The sequence below is a fragment of the Brachycentrus maculatus genome, unplaced genomic scaffold (genome assembly GCF_059751285.1).
Source record: "Brachycentrus maculatus isolate JH-2025_06_01 unplaced genomic scaffold, ASM5975128v1 h1tg000124l, whole genome shotgun sequence".
Lineage (NCBI taxonomy): Eukaryota > Metazoa > Arthropoda > Insecta > Trichoptera > Brachycentridae > Brachycentrus > Brachycentrus maculatus.
The window spans coordinates 1429156-1449973 of NW_028280877.1; the positions used below are offsets into that span (position 1 = coordinate 1429156).

Genomic DNA, 20818 nt, shown 5'->3' on the forward strand with positions numbered 1-20818 from the left:
ACCACAAAGCTACTGTAGAATTAATTAATGAAAATATAATATCACTTCAAATTTCATTAGGTAAGTAATACAGAAGTTGTTAATTCAATTGAAATGCCAAATGAGATTGAATATCACACCAAAGTTGAACATCAATCATTACTTAAGACAATTTATAATATGTAATATAATACATAGAATGATTGAATATCTCCTCCCCTGAGTCGTACTTTTCATTTTCCCCAAATTTAAGGAAAGTATAAAAAACATTTTCCAACATCTTTATTATGTGTAATCGATTCCATTAAGTTTTTAAGAGAGTTTTTTTATTTGGTGAAATCGAGTTTCTGTTAATCAGAATAGTCGGTTTTCTTAAATATAAAAATAAAACATGATGTTAAGACAGCTGTTTCTTAAATAAAACATACCTATTGCTAAATGTATTTATTATTTTATTTTAATAAATTTACAAGAATAATAATTTGATAAAGATATTTCTAGGGTAAATTTATATCATTTATAAACATGAATATGTTTTAAGCATAAACTGACGGTAAATTGTACAAAAATAATTTAATTGATTTTATCGGCAATAACGTTGTGATGATACAAATTGATTTGAAATTTTAAAGAAGTTTAATACAAATTGATTCAGCAGTCACATTTTCGTAAAATACATACATTTCTTATTTAAGTTTAACTTGGTAAATACCAATATTTCTTAAAATCTATTGTAACCCGTGTTTCGATGCATTCAGCATCATTTTCTCAAACTCTCAAAAATTTAAAGATGAAGGGGGCTGGAGCTATTTCTTACGACTTATGTATTATTAAAGTTATACTCGCAGTAATAGAATTTAATTAGCTTTCGGCAACGCAGAGAACAGGACGTCAAGTCAAACCCATTTAAAAATATATAATATACTTATTGGTTTTTTTGTTTTTTAGAATATGTTTTGATAAAATATTTTTATGAATTTTTCAGTATCATTTCCTTACAATAACTATTTTATTTTCAAAACTGTATATGTATTTCGAAGAAACACATTTTTTTTTAATATAACAACGGTGTTTTAAGAAGAAATAAAATTCTATGACGTCAAATGTTGCCTGGATTTAAAGAAAATTAAGTTGGCATTTAACAAATACTGAGCCTTAAACTGTGTTATGACACGAGCTTCGATGAACTCAATAGTATTACCAAACACCGTAGTAGGCCTTTGATAATAATAATAAATACATCGAAATACGTGCTTTGTAAAATATTGGCAGTATTCAACAAGAAAACTTTAAAATTGAAAATGTTAAAATTTACCTGAAAGGTTGCTAATCTCACGAGACAACAAAAAGTCAGTTGGTTCAAATGATTTGCAAGGAACAGGAGCGAAGGGGATGAGTAGAGATAGAAAGCTCAATCGGTGAGTAAACAAACAACTAGGGAGAACTTTTCAGATAACTTATTCCCTCAAACTCCGCCACCGCCTTCAACCCCTAAACCTCTTTCAGCCTTCATACGTGTACAGTTAGCGCCATAAATATCTAAACTCGCCTTGTCTACTTAGCTGTCTACACATCGTTACACAAATCAAGATTACAGGAAATACGAGTATTATACACGTAATTTGTAGGACTAATATTATAGTTTTCTGAAAAAAGTCAAGATTATTTTATATTTTTTGTATATTTCCGCATCCGTGGTGTAATGGTAAGCGTATTCAACTACCGCGCTGGAGGTCCTGGGTTCGATTCCCAGGTGGCGTTGAAAATAATATTGGTGATTTCATACTGTAATATTTGTTCAATATTACCCTGGACTGGTACCTAATGCGCAGGAGTGATCACCTTGCCTTCGTGTAAGTAACGATTAATATAACACTGCGTCAATACGATGCAGTGCCCTATGCACCATTGGGTGTTGGTAAGGGTTAGAAGAACTACTATAGTAATCGGTGGGAATCCCACTTGTAACGCGAGTTTTGCAGTCAAGCGTATAACCAACAACGTCACAAAGTCTGATAAAAAATAATTGTTTTGATGACAGTATGACAATTAAAATATTTTTTACTTCATAGAATGACATGTTAATTATGTAAAATGAAACACTTTTCTAGACCACTGATTAAGTTTTATAGCACACGATTAGTTTCGAAAACTACAGATGTTTTCATCTACAGGTGATCACAAAAAGTAACGAGCAAAAAATCATTCTGGTATTGGTAGAGGTGGGTGTGTAGTAACTTGAGGGTGGGTTAAGGAGTGGGATTTGATTTAATGGAAACAAAGACAATAGCGGTGAGGAATTTTCGAAAAGCATGTTATTAATTAATGTTTTACTAGTATTAATTTTTCTATGTATTTCTTAGTTTCAATACTGATAAAACATTAATCAATAATATTCTTATCCAAATATCCTCCCCGTTTTTTGTATATGTTCCCACTTATCCAATAATGACAGCTATGAAAATTAAAGTCAGCAGCTGACTATAGAATGACAGATCGAGGCTGCTGTTGAAAGAATTTCGTGAAAAATCAATCTCGTACCCACGCTGCAGACTGTACTCGGTAATATATTATGTAGAGACGTTTCTGTACCCACAAACCCACCGCACTATTTATCATCTCCATTTTAATATAAGACAATCGTCTATAAATTCTTGTCTTTTCATTACACCGAGCTCCCGAATATACGTCTCTATCCCCCGGGATCCTGCGCTCCTGGTAATAATGGATCTTTTCCATTTTTCAACAGATAGGTTCAATTCACGTAATAGCCGACTCATCGGTTAACAGATGCAACAAGGGTCCTTTTATATTGGCCATTTATATTTCGGTGTCATATAAATGCTTTAACCTTTTTGGCAAGACAAGAACCTCCATAGTAAAATTCATTTCAAATACTCAAATGACCATATAAATAGTAAATATTTTGATTTAACGGTAGTTTAAACGTTATTTTATATGAAGGAGTTGAGAACATAATTTGTAAAATAAAATTAACAAAAAGGGTGGTCTCAGAGAATATGTCAGTTTTTCGTGAGTAGAATACAATAAATATTCATGTTTATTAAAATATACAAATTAAGAGTTTTCATTTTTTTACCTTTTTTTAAAAATAAGTAATATTAATATCTTTATGGTTATTTTGTGTTTTAATAATTCTGTGTTAATTTCAAATATTTTTTTATCGAATGAATATATTTGTATTTAATTTATCTTTTGTTTTTTGCTTTTTTTCAAATATTTATTATATATAGATTAGGAATTTAATTTTTAACGATCGTATTAGTACTTAACGGGCAGAAAATAGTTGCGACATATTTGTATTGGGATTCCAATCGTAAGTATTTCGACCTGACAGGCTATTTTAATTCGTCAAAATACATAAATTTAAAGCGTTAATTTATTAAAAATAAAATAAAAAAGTTATGTACATTATTGATCGCCTTGAATAAGGGGCATTACTGGATTATCTTGTGGGACCACATCAACATTCAATAGCACATGGCTAGTATTTTATCCTTAAAAATTTTCTTCGCCAAATTTTTATCCTTACCCAATGACGCTCAGGATACTGCACCATCGATGTATCGTACCTATCGACCCAGTGTTTTCTTGGTTTTTAATTGTATGAAGTTATAATCAAACGTACCGCTTACATTATGGCAATACTGTGATACAATGATCTCTAAATGTCTCTCTCACACACTAGCACATTTTTCATGAAACATCCCAAAATTGATAGTAAGTTAGACTACCACCGTATATGGTCGTTCCCGATACATCAATGTTCCTCACAAACGGGCTTTATAAATGACCCTTAATAGGTTCTCAGAAACAAATTGAAATGTTTTCTTTGATATTATTGGATAGATACTTCAACTAGAACAAAATATCGCCCTTTTGAACAAGAGAGTTAGAAATCGCTTCCATTTATCAAACATCTTATTACTCTTCTCACATTTATTATTTGGTTTGAGAAATTCTTTTTAAAACCCTAGAGATTTTTATTATCTCACTTATATTATTTGATAAAATTTTAGTGTGCATTCTTAATTTGCCTTTTATTTGGGTTATTTCTTAAAAATAAAAATAAAACATTAGAAAAGTACACTAAAACTTCAAAATAAAATAAAAAGTTCTTTGTGAAAAAAGTAGATGAAGGAGTGTATTGCAATGAGAATATTGAAACTTGGGTATTTTCAGACACTGCGATTGACAACCAAATTACTACAATATCGAAAAGTATAAAGTATGCGTTGCAGGACTACATACAGGTTTTATTTTCAATTAAATTTCATTGATGGTATAAATGGTTGAAATTAGTTTGATTGCAGAAACCTTCATCAATGAATGGTCTAAAAATATGTGTCTTTATTTTACTCACTTGAATTAAATCAATGGAAAATCTGTTGATGCCGGTTTAAGCTAAACTTTATATACTTTTATATATATATATATATATATATATATATATATATATATATATATATATATATATATATAAATATATATATATGTATATATATATATATATATATATATATATATATATATATATATATATATATATATATATATATATATATATACATATATATATATATATTTATATATATATATATATATATATATATATATATATATATATATATATATATATATATATATATATATATATATATGGTTAAGGTATAAACTGTATGAAACGCATAAGTTGAATGAATTTTTATTAATTGATTTGGCACTTTGTGTTAGTATCTTTCCATTTAAACTAATGTTTTACTTGGTGCATACCACTATTCCTTAAAATCTATGCATTCCGCATCCATCGAAATCAAATTTCAAATTAAAAATAAAATTGAAATCAAATTAGAAATAAAAAGAAGGTAATTGTTGTATCAACATATGGATTTCCTAAATTACAGGTAAAAGATTTTTTACAAGACTCATTTTCCCAGCCTTCCAGAATGTTACGTAACGAGTTTTTCCTCTTAATAGTGGATACATCGCGTTTGGTGGTTTTCCTTTAGTGCGTGGGAAACTTGTAAATATTGGGTTCGTACAGTAATGAGATTAGCCCTTGGCAGATGTTAGTTAGTGAGGGCATGCAGAGAATGTGATATTGCGGAGGGTTGTCTCGGGACAGAAGGGTACACAAGGGAGTGTTCTTTGCTGAGGAAATAAAAGCTTAACTGCATTAAAATGCCACTTTCGTGGGCTCCTTAAATACATTTACCTCTCAAATAACGAACAATGCAATAAAGTAAAAATTAACTAGATACTATTAGTAACATTGATTTTTTTACATCCCAACATGATGTCTTGAGGTCCGAATTTATATGTTAGGCTGAATTCTGGGTTATTTTCCATGTATATATAAAATATAATAAAACTGCCTACGACAGGTCATAAGTCCTTTAAATACCCCGACATTCATATTCTTCTTCATCTTTGTTGAGGTGTTAAAATAACTTCTAAGTGGGGAAACCCAGATTTGTGAACACGGATTTAGACACACCGAACATATTGTAATTTTAAATTAATTGTTTGTCACGAATCACGCAATCATAGATCACCTTCAATTTCAATTAATTTATTACTCTTTTGCATTGTTTCGTCATTCAATGAGATTTTGCAAAATATAAGCTGGTTATGGACCTTTATTTCAAAATAAATTTAATGTCACAAAAATATGCTATACTTATGTATAATTTTTTACGTATTTAATTTTGTGGTTATACGACGTAAGACGATACACATTTACACATATACATATTTTTGCTTGAAAATCAAAAAACGATATTCTTTCATACTTAAAAAAAACGTTGTGACGGTATTATGTGAAATAATGTGGAATAAACCTGAAATATGTCATTTTTAGAGAATAATTCAGAAAAAGAAATAGCTCTTTTACTGAAATTACTTTTAGAAATTGTATATCTTCGTACAAATTGTGTTACGAGATACCTTAATTCCCAATATCCAAGATTATATTAAAAACGTATTCGTTTCCATTAAATTATATCTTATATACTCGCATACAGTGCGGGTCCGTGAAATGTAATGATTCATCAATCACATATTAAATATGATATGGAAGGTGAATTCCGATTTTTAGAAGAATCTAGTGATGAGTTATAAATATTGCATTTTTGAACTAATGCGTCTGAAACTAAGATGAAACATCTTTAGTTTTTTATAAGGGTTAATAAAATATTCTTTTCCATTTTCTGCTTTCATAATATAATAAAATAACCATTTTAGAGCGTATTCCAATTTTATATTATTTGATCAGTTACTGGGTTTATCGCCAATCTAACGATGTCGGTAACGATGAAACTCTGTCACTGGTCCAATAAAATATAAGAAAAAAAAACATATTTGTATGTAGTTGATTAAATGTGACATGCAGTTCCACCACGATATATCAATACACAACGTTTTCATTATAATTAAAGTCGTGAAAATGCTCCATTATCTGGTGCAGTGATCTGTACGCTATTAGGTCGGATAAGAGCAGAATGATCCAGGTTCTGGATTGAACAGTTTTTTCTAGCGTGTGAATGAGTAATGAGTGATTCTATAATTTTATAAATACCACTAATTTTTGTACATATTTACAACAAACTATTAGAATTTCTATTACTCTTGCGATGCCTTTTGCGATGGAGGTGAAAACATCGACAAAAAATAAAATAGCCAGAGACCACTGTGAATGGGAACGAATATTTGTGAAAAAAAATCCAGAAAAAATAACAACATAAAAGTAATGAGTTTGAAATGTTAAATTTGGAATAAATAACATTATACATATGAAACATATCAAAAACTAGTTAAAGCAACTAACCATCTTGCCGCTTTACCGCAGGGGTAGGCAGAGAGAATAGAAAGCCACACTACTTTGTCTTGCAAATCATCATCAAAGTATTTGATATACCTGATCATAACGAGTTCAATTTCTCAATCTTCCTCTGCTCCTTTTAAAAAAACTTATTTGCCTCATATTTTTAACCGTTCTTTCCTTACTCATTCTTTCCACATGTTTATAAGTGTCCATCTTCAAACAACTTTCTTAAATTTTGTTTTTAAAAATATATAAAGACATATTAGGAAATAAAATGAATCCTTTTGATAAAATTATTTTTTGTTGATACTCTGTCACGTCGAAATAATAAACCACCTCTCGAATAGTAGGTCATTATTTTTTTCGTTTTTTCTCCATTTTTGCGAATTTGAAGCCTCGGGGAAAATTCATTTTCCGAGGACGCGGGAAAGGCTAATCATATTTTTCCTTTAAATCGAATTTGGAAAGCCGTGTTTCCTTTTTAAATTCCGATGGAAAATTCTCCCGCCATACGGAACGATTGCTTTGAGTGGGCGACTGACGAAATTACTACGTTTTCAGGTTTGAGACAACATTATTACGGTTTCCCGGCACGATCTTAATAAGGAAAAAATATAAAACATCCATCTTTTGTTTTTTTCTTTCTTAAAACGGAATATTTTATTTAAATTTTATGCACGATTCTTTGACACAATTTTGTTTTTTCGAGAATTTTCATTCTAAACCGAGAGTTAAAAGCCCAAACAAGAAAATCAAAACTTTAAATATGAAAGGAATAAAACGGTTCATTTTGCACTTTTGTTGAGTTTAGACAGGGTTGGTGATAAGTGCAATGCCCGAACCTGACTATATACGAAAAGACCGAAAAACATCTAAAACAAGTCAAATGAGACTTTAAAGGTCTTGAGCAATCTATTTTTTAGCCATCGACGCATATTGCAAAAAAAGATCATAGACGGCTGTTGGGAAGTCAATCATGGAACTTTATGTATGATTTCCAAAAATTTTAAAGTGTGATTGTCAATCATGGTAAAATGGTGAATGTCATACGTATGCAAAGTGATTACTCAATCAGCCTATGCCCATAAGTCGTAAGCCCTGTAAATACCCAGAATTGTATTCTTCTTCATCTATGTTAACATTTCAAAAAATGTTAAATAACTCCTAAGTGGGGAAACCCAGATTTGTGAACAAGCATTTGGACGAACTCAAAATGTTGTGAAAAAATAATATTAATTTCTTCGAGATATGTGTGCTTGAAACACATTTATCATGACATTTTGGACAAAAAAAAGCACCAAAGCATCTCTTACAAGTAGCTAAATTTTGTCGACATACTCTAGTTCACGCATCGCAGACTTATCTTGAAGTACTGGCCATCTTGTTAGATGAAGATTGAAGAGATGACATCATAGAATTGCTTGTTTTTTACGGCAGCATAGAGGAAGAGAGGAGCTATCGATTCACGAGGGCAACAGGTTTTCCCTTGGAGGATGTTCTAAGGACTCCAGACCTTCGGGAGATGTTCAAAATATTTTTGAAACAACCCACGCTGGTCACGACCAAGAGAAAGAAGATAATGACTTATTTTAAAATACTCGTATCGCATCTCTCATTATATACCTAGGAACCATTTTTATCAATAAAAAATATCATTGAATTGATAATCGTTTGAATATAAACTCAATGCCAGTTATTTTTCCATCCTCTTCGGTATTTATTTTCTCTCTCGAGTGATACGGTGCAGACACAATGGAAACCCTTCCCTTACCCTAACCCGCTAACCACTACCCTCTACTCACTACACACTACCCACTACCCACTACCCACTACCCACTACCCACTACCCACTACCCACTACCCACTACCCACTACCCACTACCCACTACCCACTACCCACTAGCCACTAGCCACAGTGGGAAAGCGTTTTGGTTTTTGCATAGTCATCAGAAGTTCCATAACTCACTTTCTCGGACTCAATATTTTGACAACCTTTTCCAAACATCAATCTTTGCTTTAGATCTGATCTTTATAAAATATTGGTCCATTACTTCTCGATGTGAACTTTTCCCTTTCGAAAGAGTGGAGATCGGCCCTTCAAATTTTCAATTAATAAAAAAATCCTCAAAAAGTGTATTTTTTTAAATTAACCTTTTGCAATTGTGCACCAAGTGCCTGACATTCCAGAAGACCACGACGCTCAGCATTGAGCAAGAAGATGAAGAAGAAGAAGTTTGCAATTGTAATTTTTTTTTATTAAGAAAGGTGTGACAGTATAAGTTACAAATAATACAAGTTTGAAATATTATATTTTATTGTTCGAAATATTTTTATCTATTCCGATACACAAATCTTGCAAAGTTTTATAAAGCCGATTTTAAGCCATTTTAATCTTTCTAAATCACATCAATCGGAAAGCTGAAAAGTCAAAGTAAAGGGAGAAAAAATTTAATGTAATTTTTCTTGTTTTTTTTTCTCTTCTCTTATTTTAAGGTAAATTGAAAAATATTTCTAAATGTTACAATACCTTCAAAATACCAAAGTCACCGGATTTACTAACTGAATTATTTTATTCTTCCTCGCATAATAGAAAATCCTATAATACAAATCTGGGATTGTCTATCGCCTTCGGCAGAGAAAATTCATAAAAGCGCGCACCTGTCTCCTTCCATTGTCCCGGTAGTTGTCAGGGCGTCGAGTCACGACAACGCGTCGGCGTCGGGGCGCCTTCGACAGCATTAATTTTTTCCTCCAATAGACGGAGCACTAAAATGACACATCCTCCATCTTTCGCTACGACTCGTGAATTCACAATTGATTTGTCGAGCGAACAGATGTTATTTAATGTACAAGACATATAATCTGAATTTCCAACTCGTCCCGAATTTATTTCAATATGAAAAATCTTGGAGCATTAACGTTCTGATTTACGCATTTTTTACCGAAAAGGATACTTGGATTTGGTACGTTTATCGACTTACATCTAGCATTTTATTTGTGGAATAAATTCGACTTCTCTCCGTTTTTTATTACATTTATTTTTTTACTTTGTAGTCGCACGCGAACATTTTATTTCTTCGTTCAGTTTTCAGTTATTATTCTTTAATAAATTTTAATGTTACCTTTACTATCTTTTACTCGTTCATTTCGAAGAAAATTATTTTTATTATTTTTATAAACGCCACAGTCTTTCTTGAATATTTACTTTTGAAGCATTAGTTAAAAGCAATAAAAGGTAATGGCAGCTTTGATACGAAAAAGGCAATAAAAGATAATTCAGCTATGACACGATCGTTTTTTGACTGGAATTCGATAGTTTTATTTTACTTCAAACATAATTCATAATTTACACAGTAAGCCAATAAGGTAATATTTATCAAATAAATAAATTGATACAAATTTCAATAATATATTGAATATTTGATATGATTTATTATAGGCTTTTAGCGTATTATTTATTTAATTCATGTTGGTCATTATGAATATTGCAAATTAAATTTTAGATAATTCAACAAAGACGCCGCATATTTTATACAAAGGGACTTAAGTGATCACTTTTGACACTGATCAATTAAAAAATGCATTATGTTACACATTATATTATTTTTTATAGTCTAGAAATATTTCATACAGTACAATAATGAAATTAAACGTAGATCAGGCATTTCAAATTTCGTTTTGACCTACCCAGCGCTATTTCACGAGGGCTTGGTGCATTTGAGACATTTAAAGTAAGATGTCTTCCATATCCGACGATACTTGCATTGGAAAGGGGATGTAAAAGATAATTGGCTGGTATCAAATAAATATGTAATTATTTCTGGATATATTTCTAGCAGCAATCCTTTTATCTCCCAGTATTCGCATCTCGACGATATAAACACAATTTGCATTGAAATTTCCGCTAATGAGAGTTATATTGCGGCCATTACTGCGGGTGCATTCTTCGCAGGGAAAATTTCAAAACTAAACTAACCTAAGTCTAATAAAGTACGACAAATACTTATATATCAAATAATAATAATATCAGGGAAGGATACCCGGTGTGTCTTTCTTACAAAGTACTTGTAAGAGGATTGTTCACGCTTCACATACGAGCAATCTGTACATTCTTAAAAGTTTCATTAAAAGAAAATAAAGGACTTACAACATTTTGTGTGTGTCCAAATACTCGTTCACAAATCTGCATTATTTCCAATTAGGAGTAATTTTTGACATCTCAACATTGATGAAAAAGAATATGGAAGTCTGGGTATTTACGGGGCTTACGACCGTCATAGGCTGGTTTAAGTGATTAATATAATTCATCAATTCTACCCATGATTGAAAACCACACTATTAAATTTCGAAGTTGATTTTGAAGAAAATCCATGATGATTTCGAAACATTGTACTTAAATCACTAGAATTTCAGTAGAGACATCTATTGATGAGATGAAAGAAGCTTTTTATTCACACTTACATTTTCTTCTTCATCTGTGTTGAGATGTCAAAAATTAAAATGAAAAATAACTCTTATATTTGGAGATAATCCAGATTTGTGAACAAGTATTTGGACACACTCAAAATATTGTATAAAGGACTTACTCCATTTTGTCCGTGCGCTTCTCGCCTATCTAGAAGGGGCGGTGTGTGGAGATAGCTAGGGATGAATATGGCAAGTAGGAGGGGAGGAAGACTAGCAGACGATTATAAAATGATTATTTAAATGCAAATATTATTATTCTCACCGCGGGCGGCCATACTCGTATTAGCTGGCGGGATGCGCTTGTCTGCCATCGGGTATTTTATGAGTTCATTATCATGAGCGAATTAATTCGCGTATGTCTGATTACCATATATTTTTGAACGGTCATTTAAATGACAATTATATTATCATATATGTGATAAATTGAATTGACAAATTTAATTTATGAAGAATTATAATACTTGCAAACGCTAAATACTTAAAACAGGGTAAAAATTTCAGCAGTTAAATATAATTCGTTAACATAGCATAGTAATTATAGCGTTTGGCTACTACGTTGGAGGTCTTGAGCTCGATTCCCAGTGGGGGTAAAAAAAGCGTTTTCATTATATTTATTTTATATTACCCTGGACTGGCACCTGAAGCGCAGAACTGATAATCTCGTCTTTGTATATTTAACGACCAACCTAATTTTGCGTTAGTTTAAAGATGTGCCCTATGCATCATTGGGTGCAGATGATGATAATATTAATAAGAAGAAGAAACATAATTTTATATTTTATTTTCAAATTCGAGTTAAAGGGTTTTACAATCATCGGTAGAATAGTGAATCAAGTGATCACTTAAACCAGGTAGTGAAATGTTGTTAACCCTGTAAATATCCAGACTTCCATAACTGGGGTTATTCATAACTTCTTTATGAATAACCCCAGTGGAGTTAAATCTAGTTTTTATATGAGGAAAAAAAATCATGTGGGCTTTTGTTTTTAAGAAAAAGGACTTTAAAATAAGTTCTCGCGGCATATACGAGTATCTACAATACATGTCTCGAATTTTAAAAAAAACTATTTTAAGACTTTTTCTATAATATGACACTTTTACCTAAATCACGGGCGAAACCGGGTAAAAACACTAGTATTATAAAAAAGGATGTTTCCGATTTCGAAGCCCGAGATTCAAAATTCTGAGTAATTTAGTTATAAAGTACATTTTTAAAATACACATTTTAGTATTTTTCCGGCGTTAATCAGATTCGTTTTCACGCAACATGAATTTAAATTGGATTCATTTAATCAAATCGCCAAACATTACGAAATATTCGTGAATAATTTTACTCATTTTCCGTTCCATTGTTTATTTATTTTTATATTGTACCTTAAATACCAATGGGTAAATTAAACCCTTAATTTTTAATGTTGAGTCCCATACTAAATTCATTCTACCTAAGGCTGAATAAAATGAAATATCCAATAGAATTAATGCGAGTTTATTTGGATATTTTCAAAAATGAAAATCATTAATTTTTATTCAAAATTAATGGTAGAAATCTTTACCTTTTATAAAAAATATGTTTGTATTTTATTAAAATACTCATGTAAGAAATAAGTACCCATGTAATAAGAAATAGAAATAACTGTTGGATCTCTTGAGTGTTTTTCGCAGATACTTTGTGGCACATTTTATGAACATTATAAAATAAATAACTTTGTTTTTAACAACTTTTAATCGGTACATTTTTTCCCCAACCGGTTTCGACACCAACCTTATCAGCATCAGGGTTTAACGTGTACATGTTTTTTTTTTATTTTAGTTTTATTTTGTTATTTTATATTATAAAAAAAAAAAACTATTGGATCGTTTACATATAAAAAGAAAACACTTGTATAATGCGACTTTTTGGAGTTTATGAATGTATAGTATTCATGACTAGTTTCTAGAACTAAAGATGTTTTCGTCAACAGTTTTTTAATCACCTGTTCATGAAGATATCTGTAGTTCTGGAAATTAATTGTGTTAACATTTAAAAAATTGAAGAAAATTTGTTTTATGCAAGCGTTTTATTTTCATATTTAAATCTTATTCCACAAAGTTGATGCCAAATCGAAATCAAAGGATTGTTTGCTCTTTCGTACGGTTAAACGGTTTTTATACAAAAATAATTGGGAAGTTTTTGGGAAGGCAATGTAATTAACTATGAGTATTTTAATGTTTTAGAATTTAAAGAACCCTGATGATGACAAAGTTCTTGTCGAAACTGGTAGGTTAAAGTGTACTAATAATAAAAAAAATTGGTTGAAACAAAGTCGTTAATTTTATAAAGTTTATAAAATGTGCCACAAAGTATCTGCGAAAAACATTAAATAAATAAAATAATGTATTTTGGAGTAAACGCCCGACAAATGCAGTTGTCGAAAGATTAGTATGATCGAAGGAAATTTATAATTGTCGGTTAGGGTTACTTTAGGTAAGTTCGAGACCTAGCTAAATCGCAATCTCGCACCGAAAACTTGAAGACTTGAAGCTCGTTTTCAGGATTCGCAAGAATTGCTTCCTTTATGAGTAGGAAGTATAAGGTTGAATTCCTGACTGTAATGTCGCGTGTTATAAGACTTTCCTCCCGAGTTTATTAAGAAAGCTCACCCCAGTGGCCGTATCTAGCATCTCCACTCCTGTATAACGAACTAACTATAACAAGTGTATAACGAAGCAATTAAAACTTGTTGCAGATACACAACTTTCCTTACGGATATTTAGAACGTGATAAAATTAAAGAAAGCTTTTCCGTCTGCAAAGTTCAGCGGAGATAAAAATTACCAAAGCGAAACGCCGCTTATTTTTAGAAGAAAAAACATATTTCGAAAATAAAAATACGATTTAAGGATGCTGGAACAAACGGACATGCAATTTCTCAACCAAACGTAATTAAGCAGAAAGCAACTAACATTTAACCAACGTAAACTTTTAATTTATCTTTCAATCCAATTAACCTGAATCATAAAGTGTCTTACTAACTTACTAACTAACCATCACACCGCTTCCCCGCAGGGATAGGTAGAGAGAATAGAACGCCACACCACTCAGTCTTTGCGAATATTCTTCGCTTCTTCCACGTTCATGCATCTCCTCATACATACCCGTCGATTATTTTGACTCCTAACCTGACCGCTTTAAAATATTTGACACACCTGATCGTGCCAAGTTTTTCTCGGTCTTCCTATGCTATTTTTCCAAATAACAAAAATGTCTTACGAATTTATTATTTAATAAAAAAAAACATAATTAAACATTTTCAACAAACAACATATGAAACTTACATATAAATATCACACAGAACCAATTGTAAAAAAAATATTGAAAACTGAAAAAGAATTGTTAAAATAACCACTAATTAACACAGCTTACTTTTTGTTATTGATTTCAAATTCGACTTGGTTTTTTGGCTTTTAGTGGGTTTTGTTATTTTTTGCTAAGCTGCCCGCAATTATCTTACAGTTCCTTGAGAAGAAAAAATATATATAATGAAGTTAATTTGCAATGCAGAAGCATTGTATCTTTGTTATACAGAATATAAATCTAATGGCTCAAGTACCGTAACACTCGTACGATCTCAAGGAATAAAAGGGAAAGAAAATTCAATTATTTAAATAGGTTTTTTTATATAAATAAGTCAGAATACTGTAGGCTAAAGTCTATAAAAGTTATAGCTGTCTCAACTTGAGATTTAAAAAAAAGTCTGAGCGTTCCAGGAATTACGACCTGGGATTTGGCTGGCCTTAATGATCACTTTATACCTTTGTGTAACGTTCACCATTCGGCTGTCCAAACTTAACCCTTTCCGATCCTATGTCGAATGTCATTCGACATCGACTTTATTCCGGTGAGTCCAATGTCAAATGTCATTCGACATTTTTTTCTTCATCAGTTTAGTGTTAAAATACAAGCAAACATATTTTTTCTCACTCGTATTTAGTGTAAAATGTAATAATAAGTGACAAGATTGTATACATTCAAAATAAAAATAATTTTTTAACACAAGTGTAGTTTTATTTTTAAAAAAACTTGGATGTATTGTTTAACCCTGTAATGCTTTAAATCTATTGTGGACCTGGTGAAATTAAAAAAAAAATATGGACTGAAAAGGGTTAAAACACAGTAGGGGACATTTTTTTGTAAAACGTTTTTTTGCATTTTTGGACTGAGTAGATTCTACTTAGTCCAAAAATAATAAAAAAACGTGATTCAAAAAAATTTCCCTTACTGTGTTTTAAGTTTGGACAGCCGCATTCTGCCTATTACTGAACGTCCATATTGTATTAATTTTTGAAAAATGTATCATAGCCATCCCCAAATCTCCAATAATAGAAATCACATTTATTTAGCTTTGATAATATTTATGTTTATGTTTATGCATATTTATGTTTTTTTTAATTGTTCAAGTACTATCTGCCCACTGATTGCAAACGGCTATATATAGTATCAAACGTTTTGATCAATATCACTAGTCCGTCTTTGGTCGGTTGGAAGATATTGCTTTTTAGCAATAAGCCCGCCAATGTACTTTTTATTTTCTGTACATGAAGTTTAAAATAAATAAATAAAAATAAATAAATAAATAAATAAATAATAATATCATCACAACATATTGCGCCTAATTCGCTTGACATGATATGTTAATGAATGATATTTTAATTACTGGCGATTTGCAAACGATCGCTAGCAACTAATCACATTTAAATTAAATTTGCCAACGTTAAATTGTGCAAATGATTATTCGCTATCATAAAATTATCCTCAACTATTAAAAAGCCAGAGAACTCAATTTGATTTGGCTGGATAATTAGACGTATTATCATATTCTTCTTCTCTTCTTCTAACCCTTATCCGCATCCAATGGTGCATAGGGCACTGCATCGTAGCGACGCAGTGTTATCTTGATCGTTAATTCCATGAAGGCAAGTGATAAGCCGTGCGCTTCTTGTACCAGTCCAGAGTGATATTAAATAAATATGAGAGTGAAAATCGACCATATTTATTTTCAACATTTTGAGTGTCTCCAAATACTTGTTCACAAAATCTGGATTATCTCCAATTACAGGAGTTATTTTCATATTATTTTTTGACATCTCATCAAAGATGAAGAAGAATATGGAAGTCTGGGCATTTACGGGGCTTACGACCGTCATAGGCTGGTTTGAGTGATCACTTTACACACGTGTAACATTCACCAATTCTACCCATTATTGACAACCACACTACTCAAATTCTTGGAAGTTCTATATATATGAACCAATTTAGAAACCTTGTTCATGAGTATTTGGACACACTCAAAATGTTGTAAATAAATTATCTGGTCAAATTATAAGCTTAATAATAAAAATGAAAATGGTATTTTCTGGCGTTTCTCATGTGTGTGATTATAATTCGGGATTCGGATCTCACATACTAATATAAGAGTTTCTGCTTAATAAAAAGCTTCTTTACATCTCACCAATAGATGTCTCTAGTGAAGTTCTAGAGATTCATGAACAAGGTTTCTAAATTGGTTCATATATATAGAACTTCCAAGAATTTGAGTAGCGTGGTTGTCAATAATGGGTAGAATTGGTGAATGTTACACGTGTGTAAAGTGATCACTCAAACCAGCCTATGACGGTCGTAAGCCCCGTAAATGCCCAGACTTCCATATTCTTCTTCATCTTTGATGAGATGTCAAAAAATAATATGAAAATAACTCCTGTAATTGGAGATAATCCAGATTTTGTGAACAAGTATTTGGACACACTCAAAATGTTGTAAATAAATTATCTGGTCAAATTATAAGCTTAATAATAAAAATGAAAATGGTATTTTCTGGCGTTTCTCATGTGTGTGATTATAATCCGGGATTCGGATCTCACATACTAATATAAGAGTTTCTGCTTAATAAAAAGCTTCTTTACATCTCACCAATAGATGTCTCTAGTGAAGTTTTAGTAATTCATGAACAAGGTTTCTAAATTGGTCCATATATATAGAACTTCCAAGAATTTGAGTAGTGTGGTTGTCAATAATGGATAGAATTGGTGAATGTTACACGTGTGTAAAGTGATCACTCAAACCAGCCTATGACGGTCGTAAGCCCCGTAAATGCCCAGACATCCATATTCTTCTTCATCTTTGATGAGATGTCAAAAAATAATATTTATTTTAACCCCCCTGGGAATCGAACCCGGGACCTCCAGCACGGTAGCCAAACGCGCTGACCACTGCGCTACGAAGGTGGACATTAGTGGAGGTATAATCATATTAATGTATTTATTTGAAAGAATTGTACAAATGTGATGAAAGGAAGAGTTTGACGATATAGCAAGAATGAATGAAGTAGTAGGATAGTTATAGTAAGAGAAACTTGGCATGACTAAACATGGTACAAATATAAATATGTCAGATTAAGAGTTGAAAAACCGAAAGAACGTCAACTAAGAGCTAAGCTAAGATATAGAACTAGGTGATAAATCTGGATTATCTCCAATGAGGAGTTATTTTTTACTTTAAATCAGCCTATGACGGTTGTAAGTCCTGCAAATGCCCAGACTTTCATATTCTTCTTCATCTATGTTAAGATGTCAACAAAAAAATTAAAAATAACTCCTAATTGGAGATAATCCAGATTTGTGAACAAGTAAATACTTGTAGAGTCTAAAAGTGCAATTCTAGTCTTCAAATGGACACACTCAAAATGTTATAACTCATTTAATGTTAATATAATTGATTGGTATAACTATTTTGTTATATTCCTAAATAAATAATATTTTTTAAATGCTTCTATGCTTCGTAATACCTGTATTCGTAATGTCTCTTTTGGCAGGCCAATCGCACGACCAATCGCACGTGCTGTTCCGCCTGGGCGGGCGCGTGTCGAGCGCGGTGCGCGCCGCGGCGGAGGGCGCGGCGGACGCGCGCGGGGCGCTGGACGCGCTGGGCGTGCAGGGCGCGCGCGGCGTGCTGGACGCCTTCACGGCGCCCGCCATCGCGCAGGGCGCCGGCCGCGCCGAGGCCGACTTCACGGTGGACGGGAACCACTCCAAGGTTGGTCCACTCAATCCAGATATACCAACATTATTCGTCATCTTCCTTTTTATTCTTTATCTAAAATAATAATTAAAATTTTCTATTTTTACCCATTTTTACCACTAAACAATTTATCCGTTATCCATTTTTATCATTCCTTTATCCATGGTTTTACCATATTCTCTTTTTAATATTGTCTAAAGAGATGTTCATTTCAATTTCGATACTATTTTTTTAGTACATGCATCTTCTTATATTACATATTTTTGTAGTATTTAAAAAATAATTGTTTAGAATAAATAATATTTTACGATCAACAAAATTTTCAAATGTTTTATATGAAATACGAGTAGTATCAGTAATGCGTAATATATTACTTGTTTAGTGTTCTGCTACTGTCAATAAGCTAGATAGAAAAATCGTTTTTAAAGGATTTTTTCATGTGTTCCAGGGTTCTTTTTTTGGTATGAAAACCTTTCGGTTTTGAAAACCTGTAGGTATATTCTTATAACTTCCTTTGTAAAAATCACTTATCGTTCACTCCTTTCAAGAACGTCATATATCAAAAAACTTGATTTTTAGTGGATCGTTTTTAAAGTATGAGAATATAACAAAATGTGTATAAAAAAAATAACAAGCCACTTATTGAACTTTTTACTGTGCAACATATCTTTTTAGGTAAAACCTGAAGGTTTTTTCTCCACTTGAAAAATATTAAAAAAATAATCAAACAATACCTTTTCTACAAAATGCAATAACAACACTTTCTGCCCTGTAGCGGGTAAATATTAAGTTAAAAATATGCCGTTTTTGCTGGGATATAGTACATTTTCTGGGCATTCCAAAAACATGCACAACTAAAAATTGACGCTTTTGATATATGACGTTGTTGGAAAGAGTGAGCGTTATTTTAAATATCACAATATTTAAAAAGCAGTTTTTCTCTTCGTATGATGTAGTCTTAATGATGACTTATGTGAAGTGTTACTGCGCTCCCTTTGTACAGAAATAATGTCCCTTACACGGAATATTCTGCGAGTCACGGAGATTAAATTTTCTTTCACCACATCACTCGGTTAGTTAGTGTCGTTTGTTGAATAAAATACGAACTTCGTAAAATCTTTCTTAAGCCGTATTTTGAGGTCATATTTGCAGGGAATTAGAGGCTCTGCGGGGACTTAATTCTTGCTAATACCTCTCGAAACATACTCTTTTCTCTACACGGGCACTAATCATTATAAAAATGTACAAGTCCCGAACATTTCCTTTGTCGTGACGCGTTATCCTTCAGCCGTTTACAAGTTTCTCGGAATAAAGTCCTGGAAAGTTTGCTCCGTAATAAGGACCTATTGACTACCCGGCAGCTTTGACTTGGCTATAAGAAAGTTTCTCTTTGCTAAAGCTTTCTCGTCTATGAAAAGGATTTCAAGGTTTTAAGGGCACTCTTTATTAGAAATTTAAGCCATTCACAAAATATTATATATATATATATATATATATATATATATATATATATATATATATATATATATATATATATATATATATTTGTACGTAAATGTAATGTACATAAATGTGAATGGGGGGGCTTCCTTTTAAATCACTAATTTTTTAGTTCTCCAAGTTTTAATCATAAATTTTTAATAACTAAAAACGGATATGTTTTTCACAAAGATTATTTTTCCTTACACACAAATTCTAAACAACAAAATCCTAAAATTTACTCCTACACATCTTAAAAAGAGTTTAAAACATCGTGTGGATCAAAATTTTCATTTAATTACTCTATAAATACTATGGTGTGTCAGATATTGTATATATGGTATTTTCTATTTCATTTATCTCATATTTGTACTATACAAAACGGATTAGTTTGCTCTTAGAAGAAATGAATGGTTAAGAGACCGCAAGTTTATTAATACATATACTGCATAGGATTAAATACTGGTTGTTTCCTGTATTCTCTCGGGGGCCTGATCTACTAGAAGTTAAGTATTTGTTTATCGTTGTAACAAACTTCGAAGGGGATATTGAAATCATATTTAAATTAGATTCCAAAACTTCTGATGCAATGCAATATTTAATGACGATATTATTGTATTTTGTTCATATACCTTACAGCTGCGAAAGATCAGCAACTGAACAGGTCTTAGTGTGGAGCAGATATTCCATGTAGCTTAAGACATGGACCAGAACAATGCCTTGATGGACGTAAAAAATTGAAATTAATGTTTTTTTGTTAAACGTCACAATGTAGTATTTTTCATATTTTATGTTTAGGAGATTTTATTTAAACAAAATAAGTAAGTAAATAAAATTACTTTCACAATTTAATATGATAAATAAATTTGAATTTGATTGATTTAAAATTATAAACTGCTTGCAAAAACCTTTATTCCTGATACTGACAGTATTAAGAACTTAAATAAGAAAGTCAAAAGTATATTTTTTTTAAATACTATGTAAATTTACGTGAAT

General features: G+C 31.5%; 1 protein-coding gene across 2 annotated transcripts in view; it reads left to right on the forward strand.

The window, feature by feature from the left end:
- Positions 1-20818, forward strand: part of mspo (M-spondin) — a 243016-nt gene that overhangs the window by 178557 nt on the left and 43641 nt on the right. For both annotated transcript variants that reach the window (XM_088260082.1, XM_088260083.1), the window contains exon 2: positions 18138-18358. In XM_088260082.1, the coding sequence (XP_088116208.1) occupies positions 18138-18358 (221 nt within the window). The remainder of the gene's footprint in view (positions 1-18137; positions 18359-20818) is intronic.